The 8,790-nt window shown below is 41.9% G+C and overlaps 1 protein-coding gene across 1 annotated transcript in view; it reads left to right on the top strand.

Annotated features, from left to right (window-relative positions):
• The window catches only part of LOC109309638, a 27,358-nt gene extending 18,953 nt beyond the window's left edge, over positions 1-8,405 (top strand). The window contains exons 5-7 of the mRNA XM_019534417.1: positions 2,716-2,795; positions 3,746-3,836; positions 4,229-8,405. Of these exons, the coding sequence (XP_019389962.1) occupies positions 2,716-2,795; positions 3,746-3,836; positions 4,229-4,245 (188 nt within the window). The 3' untranslated portion in view covers positions 4,246-8,405. The remainder of the gene's footprint in view (positions 1-2,715; positions 2,796-3,745; positions 3,837-4,228) is intronic.
• Positions 8,406-8,790: the final 385 nt, after the last annotated feature.

Below are 8,790 nucleotides of genomic sequence, written 5' to 3'. Positions count from 1 at the left end.
AGGGCTGGAAGGGACCTCGGGAGATCATCGAGTCCAGCCCCCTGCCCAAAGGGCAGGAAGTCAGCTGGGGTCATAGGATCCCAGCAAGATAAGCTCCAATTTAATCTTGAAGATGTTCAATGTAGGTGCTTGAACCACCTCCGATGGCAGACCATTCCAGACCCTGGGGGCCCGGACAGTAAAGAAATTCTTCCCGATGTCCAGCCCAAAACGGTCTTGCAGGAGTTTGTGACCATTCGACCTCGCCATCCCATGGGGCGCTCTGGTTCAGTTGATGTTACATGATTTCATTACATGACATGATTTCTTTCCTTTTTTTGTTTTTTTAAAGAAATGTTTGCTGCAATGTGTTTTGGGTGTTCAGATCTCAGTAGGCTGTGCTGATCATCCAAAACACCCAACACTTCATAAGTTTATCTCTTGAATGGTAAAGTATCACAAATCATGATAAGGGAAGCATGGACAATGTGTATTTGAATTTGGTTCAGATAAGCACAGGTAGATCAGGCATTAGCCCTATGATTACCTGATATTTTAGGGTTTTAAGTCTAATAAGTATTTTTATTTCTAGTATTTCAATATCTTTATTCCGTACCAGCTGGAAATAAAATGGGGAAAGGGAGAAATTCCATCCAAAGATTTGACTTCAATTGTAGAAACAGAAAAAGAAGTGCTGGGTTTATATTATTTTTAAACTGTTCACCTATATTTAATGGCAAGCTGTTTGTTTCTTTAGATGTTACAAAATACTTCTACTCACATTATTATATCTGATCTATCAGTCTCCTGACTGAAAGGAAATAAAAGAAAAAACTAAACAAAAACTCTATCAAGCTATTGTTGAATACAAGCAGTATTGCTTCAAAAGGCCTATAACGTTGAGTCTACCTTGGCTTTGAAGCAGTCCACACACATCCAAGATGGAGCTCACAAGCTCTTGACAAAACTGCGCAAGTCATCATGTTCTGCAAAATTTCTGGTGACAGGGCAAAAAAGTGGAAGTACTCTCATATAAAGCAGCGATGTATTCTTTAGAGCAGGACTGTCTGACAGCCGGAAGTCCACAGGCAGTACTCGGGCTCCCATTTTAGGCATTGCTCCCCACATTGCTCTCCTGATGGTACTACCAGAGTCTCCAGGCTCTGACTCCGTCCTCCAGCTTTGTTACCTGTCCCTGCCCCTGGGGGCAGGTTGGCATGGTATGTCTGTAGGGTTAAAGGAGCCCATGACCAGGACTCTGGTGTGGTGGGGTAGGATTTGGCTGTGCAGTGGGGGATGCCCACATGGCACAGGGGTACTTGTGCAGTGTGTGACAAAAAACTTCTAGAGCTTGTGGCTCTGCTCCCTCACTTATGTTTCTTTTCTTCTTTCTCTTTCTTTGTCTTTTCACATGTCTGTCAACCTGGTTGCCTTGGTGACCAGGTTGCTGCATACATGACCTGGCTCAGGTAAAAGGGGGTGCATCTAGCCTTTCCATTGTTCTGAGTTCTGACCACATGACATGGGGGCTAGGCTTAAGCCAATGTCACTCCAGTAGGTAACGCTGATGTTTTTTCAAATTGATTGGTTGGCATCACATAACACCCATCCCTGACTGGGTCCAGGTGATAAGGTCGGTAGGGCTACTATGTTGGTGGAGGTAGACATCCTTCTGAACACAGAATCAAGCTGGGTACCTCCAGAATTCTCTGGACATTGTTGTGAGTAACATATCTGAATTGTAGCCAGTAACTTAAATCTGGGTGTTCTAGATGGGTATTAAAAGAGCCAACAAGCCCCTTATACTGTTTTGCTCAGGGCTTTCTTTCAGAATTCTTTTTTGGTCTGTATTCCTTCCCTATGCCTTCCCTCTCCAAGCAATAAAGCTATGTATCATAGGAAGCCTGGCAGTAAATGTCTGAAAGAGATCAAGCAAGCCTTTTTGTTCCCTTTGCTCAGCTAAGGGAGGCTACTTTCTATGCTTCAGGCCATAAGAAGCATCCAGCTATATCCTCCTAGGGTTAAGCAACCCCTAGGTCTACAGGGCTTGTGTACCCTGAGTGGCACAGAGCCCTAATGGAGGCCAGAGCTTGGGTGGTGGCAGCAATTACCCCAGGCTTGTGGGTGTGCTCCAGGAAAGGGGTTGGCCAGAAGCTGGCACCCTTTGGGAGGCATCTGAAGCTTGGTTTTGGTCAGATGCAGTGAGGTGGGCAGCTTAGCACCAGAGCATCCCCTACTGGCCCTCCTCACAATGCAACGTGGGGATACCCATGGCAGGAATGGCCACATGGCATGGCCTGTGGCACACACAGCATGTGGCCAAGGGGGGGAGGGGAGCGGGGATGTGGCCCCCAGCTACTCAGAAGTTGAACAGCCCTGGTTTAGGCTAACTACCATGATGTTCAACAGATACTTAGAGGGTGTGAAACTTTGGTGATTCTAGGTTGATTCACTAAAAGTTTAAGCTGTAAGAAAATTACATTGCATTGTCAACAAAGTCAGTTACAGAAATGAAATACCATATACGTGACTCATTTTTTACACTCATCAGATTTTGATGTAGTGCATTTTTATTTCAAAGCACAAGAAAAAGTTTTTAGTGTACTATATAATAACGTTTCCCTGTTGTACTATCATCTCACCACCAAAGGTATGTATTCTCTGTCTTTTTCCTGATAACTTACAATACCATACCACGCAGATAACTGCTACTGTTTGTTTGCTTTGCTCTTTTAGTGACGATACTCATCATTGTCTTTGTAATCCTTCTTCTTGCTCTCACGTTCTGTCTTTGTTACATCTGGATGAAGCTAAAGGTAAGTCTAAACTAATGGTCACAATATTTGTTATTCTCAGTAGCTTATCAGTTCCTTCAATACTCTCTCAAGTTTTCAATGTTCCTTTTCATTTGAAAAAGGTTTTACTTACTATTTGCTCTCCTTTGGGGATTTCTGTCATCGAACAGCACTTTTAATTTTATTACTCTTAATCAGCATATTATCCCCAACTACCTTGATCACCTGATCTGTCTCCTTCTCTATTCTGTCACCAGCAACCATGCACTGGCAGAAAACTGTCTGTGAAAACATCACAGACCCTGTGGGGATGTCTGCACTACTCCCCTGCTGATTCTTGGGTTGTCACGCATTAACATTCTTCATCTATCCACTCCCCCTCTGCATGTACCGCACTCGGAAATTAAATGCTTAATCTGATCTAGGGAGAACCCACAGCTCTTCTGTTGCCAACAAGATCTCTGTCACCAGCATGTTAGAGAGAGTCTTGTGGGGTAGAGGAGAGGGTGGGGGTTGGGGAAGATTCACTGCCTCATTTCCAGATTAGGTATACATGGAATGGGAGCAGATGATCATGGTATACTTGAGTGTGGCACACCCCATAAGCACTGGAGAAGTGGGGTAGAGATATATTCTAAATGAATCCAGCACACTCAGTTTAGCCTGAGTGCTATAATACTTTGAGGATAATACACTGCAATTTATTGTATATTAATATTGTTGACACAGAAAAAGTTCAGGCCTTTCCCTGCAATCATATTGCTTAAAAAGAACTAAGGCTTACTAGTATGTTCAGGCATTAAGCACTTAAAATATCAGGGTGCAACAGAAGCAGATGGCTATATGAAACACATTATATAGATTGAAAAATAAGAACAAGATGTTATCTGCTGCTAATGCTAACAGCATCATTACCATTGTTCTTAGGTATATACAATACCTGTGTTAACATCATTGTATTTCCTGCACAGAAAGATCAATTTAACCTCAAAAGAGGAGATACAAGCAGAGACGATTCAAGCATTCCGTTAAAAACTATTGAAATGCCAGCCTCAAAATCAGGTAGTGTATTCTTGGTATCCTTGATTCTGAAAGACTGTGTGTGAAAGGGGTATGTGATAATAGCTGTTATGCTTTAGTCTCTGATACTGTGCTTCACAGGGTCTAAACCAGCACTCCTTCAGTTTCCTCCAAACTAGTCTCCTGCCCCAAAAATATCATTTTGAGTTCTGGACTGAGAAAATCTTCAAATAAAACTCAGTCCATGCCTATTGGTATAGCATTAAACCATGAAACACTATTTATTCTGGAAACCAGGTTCACTTACAAACCATGTTTAATGGTCCCTGCTATTTATGTAACAATATTATACAGTACAATAGCTGCATTTACCATCTTACTCTTAATTCATGTACATTTTTCATGTTTCTCTTTTTCCTTTGTGTCATTTTTAGATGGAGAAATGAAATGAAATTCCTCTCAGTTCACAGCAATTTAACACCTCCTACAAAAAGAATGAATATGACTGAATCTTCCAGGAAATCTGCTTAATTAGAGAAAATGGCATAATCAGTTGTGTAAACTCCTTTAACAGGACATTTTGTGAATCAGTAAAGCTAGACGCAATAATTAACAGAGGTTAATTGTTGCTGGCTACTACTAATCTTCCCTTATCCATTTCCTTCTGTTCCTATTCCACTGTGACCTTGTTAAAAAGCCAAGTCCCCTAATACAGGGATGTCTTCAAAAGGAAATTACTGTGTTGTAGCTTGGCTGAGAATTTACAGCCCACTAGTTACTCTGTACAAAATCACCGTATAGACACCATACATCTTCGCAATGCAGGAAGCTACCTTGCACATAAACCACAGAAGGTTCACATGAAGCGATAAAGCAGAATCGGTAGTACATTGTAAATTCATACCCTAGCTTACTGTGCCAAGAAGCAGTGTAATTTAGTTTCTGCGGCACTTCATGTTATCACAACTAGATGCATCTGGGACCTGAGTTATCTCTAAAAGCTCTAGTTTGTACATCTGTCCTACACTGCAGTCCACAATGTAAAGGTACCCTAATAACATCCATGTGTAGGCACATCTACTGTTTTCCAACAGCTGAACCACAACACTGAAGCAGAGGCTGGAATCAATATGGACTTGTATTATTGTCCACAGGAATGCTGGAGGCACAGTGTCTCTCCCAGGTCCCCAGCATGCAAGGCTATTATGTCTCTTCCTTTTCTTTGTCCCTCTCCCCTTTCTTTGAGGTGGCTTGCAGCCCTGAACATAACCAGAAGGAAGGTGTTATAGATGATGCAGCACTTGTGCTATCCTGAGTGTAGAGACTAGGATATTCCCGCTTCTACAGGGCACATCTAGAGAGGCCCCCTATGGTGCCATTGTTGCTGCGCCATTATTTAGTACTTCCTTCTGGAAATACTAAATGGTAGTGCAGTAACAGCCTGTACTGCACCGTGCTGGTGGCTCACAGTTATTTTTAGCCACGACGACGTCACTGTAGCGATGCATTATAGTGCGGGAGTGCATTGCTACAGTGACAGAGCTTCAGTGTAACAGTTTGAGCCTGCTAATACTAGGTTGCTGTAACACATTGCTATGGTGATGTAGGGTCATGTGTAGATGCACCCACAGACATTCGGGAAGGATAGGGGGGAGGTTAGATCATGTTAAAAATGGCTCCCTCATCTAACTTAGTTTGCCCAGGCATGGACCTTAGACCTAGAGCTCTAGTTAAGCTGATCTAAGTGAAAACTGTACACAATTCAGAAAGTTTAGATTAGTTTAAAAATAGCCCACCCAATCTAAATCAACTGTAACCTGGAGGTAGTCCAACTTAGACTGGGTCCAGCGAAACCAATTTAACTGAATTTCTATACATTTCTCACAGCAGTGCCAGGACTGGGAAAGCCCAGCCACTAGCCCCAGTCTGGAGGCTTCACTTTGCCTACCTGCCCCCCTGGCACTGGCCTATTTTTTGGGCCCCACCCTAGATGAATAGCCCTCACCATGGACCAACCAGCCCCACTGAGCCTGCCAAATTCCTCATCCTGCAAGATGCTCCCAGTGCTGGTTTTACTGGCATCAGCTGGTGTGGGGAGCCAAGAAATTATGTTGGGATGGGAGAAGTGGAGAGTGCAATGCTGGGGGGTTCATCTGGGGATGAAAAATAGCCTCTTGTCCCAGGAGGGAAAGAACTCCCCATCTCCTCAAGCCCCACCCCCTCCCCAGACCCTACTGGTCCCTCTGATCCCACCAAAACCCTCCCCGAGTCTACCTCGCCCCCCTATGGTCCTATTTTGCCCCCCCAGATGTTCAGATCCCCATGGTGAACTATGTTAGCCCCCTGGCCCTCCAGAGACCCCATTTGCCCCTCCAAGTCTCCCAGATCCTCCCATAGACCCTGCTAGCCCCACACCGAACACTTCTGATCCCCTGATTCCTCAAGCCTATCCACTAGCCCCCGCATCTCAACTTACCTTAGATCAGGAGACCATTTTTGACTTGATCTAACCTCCTTGAATATTTGTTTGTACCCTCAGTGAAGTCCAAAAGAGGTGCAAGTATAACTTTATGTGCACCTTGCTCCCATCAATGTACCTGAACAAAAGCCTGGAACACGTTAATCCCAATTTTTTTGTATATAGCTTGTCTTCTACTCAGTGAACTAAAGAAAAGGGAAGTTCTGAATAAGATATTTTTATACATAAATATTACACTGCTTCTGGTTTCCCTGAACCTCAGCTCCCCATCTCTAAAACAGAAATAATAGCGTTTCCTTACCACACAGAGGTGTTATGTGATGTGGCACTCAGATGTTTGAGTAATGGCAGCCACTGAAGTGCCCAGAAGAGGCAAATCACAAAGAAGCAAAATTTTAAATAAGACTGACAACTGACCAATTTTGTACTGTTTCAGAATGTGCCAGTGTATCTTCCTACTATATATTATGAATTTGAGTGATATCAGATTGTAATTAATACTCAGCATTCTACAGCGATGAAAAAATAAAATCATTTCACTTTCTTACATCAAGGGAAGGGAGAAAAAGGCCCAGAATTGTACTACTGAAGTGAAAGGGGTACTTGCTGTTGACAACACAGGAACAAACTCCCACTTAGAACACAGACAGAAAATAGCAGGTCCAGGCACTGGGTAAGTGGCACAAGTCCTGCCTCCCTTCCTGTCCCCACCCTGCAACTTTGTCTGTGCAATGCATGTGCACTGAGCTCTGAGCTGTCTGGCTACTGCCGGCTCCTGCATAAGCGGTGAGCTCTGACCTCACCAGGTCCTTAGGGTGAAGTCTGGCCAGAGTCCTGCTTTCATGTGGTTCTGAAATCCTGGGACTGAATGCCACTAGTGCTTACCTTTCTTCCCCTCCCTGCTGAATTCAGCAGCTGGGGAAAAGACAAATGGTAACAGCAACATTTACCCAATGGGCTCTGGCCAAACCCCATGCTGAGAGATCGCATGTAGCACAGCCAAACAGAAGGGATGTGACTGTGCCACAATGCCCCATGTGGATCCACCCTTGGAGAAGGCTGATTGGAAATGTTCCCCACTTTCTTCCAGGTGCTTAATAAATGGCTGATATGTTTTTTCTTATTTGTACATATTCTAAGTTATGGATAAGATCATTACAACAATTACACAATTACATTATGTTTTACTAAGAATTGCAGTTATACCTATCTTTCCTCAGAAGAATAATAAAATCTAAACTTTTGAAGAATCATCCATCACCTGGTTTGGTTTGATATATGGTAGAAATATTCTGCAGATTTTACTTTGGTTAAATAAATATCATTGTCAAGTTGGATTAATTGAACATTAAGCATGTGTTTAAGTGTCTTTACTAGATTAGTGCTATACAGGGTAACAAATGGTGCTAGCTGAACGCTGTAGAAATGGCCTTCACAAATATTTGTTCATTCTCAGCCAGCAGTTCAGGTCATCCGTGTTTAAATCCTATTTGTTTGATCTTTGCAAATATTTGTGTGACTGGCACTTTTTACAAATGTTTGTGTAGTAGAAAACTAGATCTGTTTAGGAATGATTTGTGACTCAAAACTAAAAGGTCAATTGTTTTGCAATATATAATTCAAAAAATGCCGGAAATATTTTCTCCCATTTTAACTAACTAGCCCTCACAATGACTTGTCTTCATTGTTTTTGCCCTTAAAATATCTGTCAACTTACCTTAAATTAAGTATTTTTAAGAGAGACCACAATTAACATTCATGCCCCAGAGGTGATTAAATGGTAGATGTGAAACTCATTCCCATCCTGGTTTCAGACAGAAGTGAGAAGATGAGAGAACTTTCTAGCTACCATAAGGACAGTTTTCATTACCTCGTCAGAGTCAGGGGTTACACAGTGTGCGCTTCAATTGTCATTTATTCTGTGAGAATCACAATTCCACTTTGCATTAATAAACTCTGGAGGACAACTGATAGCCATTGCTGTGTTTTGCTAATAATCTATATAAGTATAGTCCAAAGTAGCAGCCTAAAAAATGCCTTTGGCCAAAAAAATTCTTGTCAAAGACTGAATGGGATTTATATGGTGAAACAATGTATTTATCAGGTAAAACAAATAAATCAGTAAGCTTTAAGAGTATTAGTGAGTAAAGGTATTGGGAATATTGTATTTTTATTTATATTTCATGTGGTTTTAAAATTGTACCCTGTTCCTCTATCAAATTATATGTTTTGAATAATAATTTTAAATAGCTTTATTCTCACCATTGTTTTATTAACAAATCTTCTGGGAGTAAATATTATACATTCTAAATCATTATACATCTTACATAGACATGACTAGAAGTTCTTTTTCATCTCACTCGATAGAAAAGCAGAGGGTAAACATAGCAACACGGAATCCAAAGTATGGGTAAGTGTTAAAAATGACAGTTTTTAACTGGTAGCGAGGTAATTGCCACTTATGCACATGAAAGTGAAATAAGATTTAGCTTGCTGTGTCTTAAGGAGGACACATAT

This window comes from Crocodylus porosus, unplaced genomic scaffold (assembly GCF_001723895.1).
Source record: "Crocodylus porosus isolate Cpor-Errol unplaced genomic scaffold, CroPor_comp1, whole genome shotgun sequence".
NCBI classification, from domain to species: Eukaryota; Metazoa; Chordata; order Crocodylia; family Crocodylidae; genus Crocodylus; species Crocodylus porosus.
This window is presented reverse-complemented; position numbering and strand designations above follow the sequence as displayed.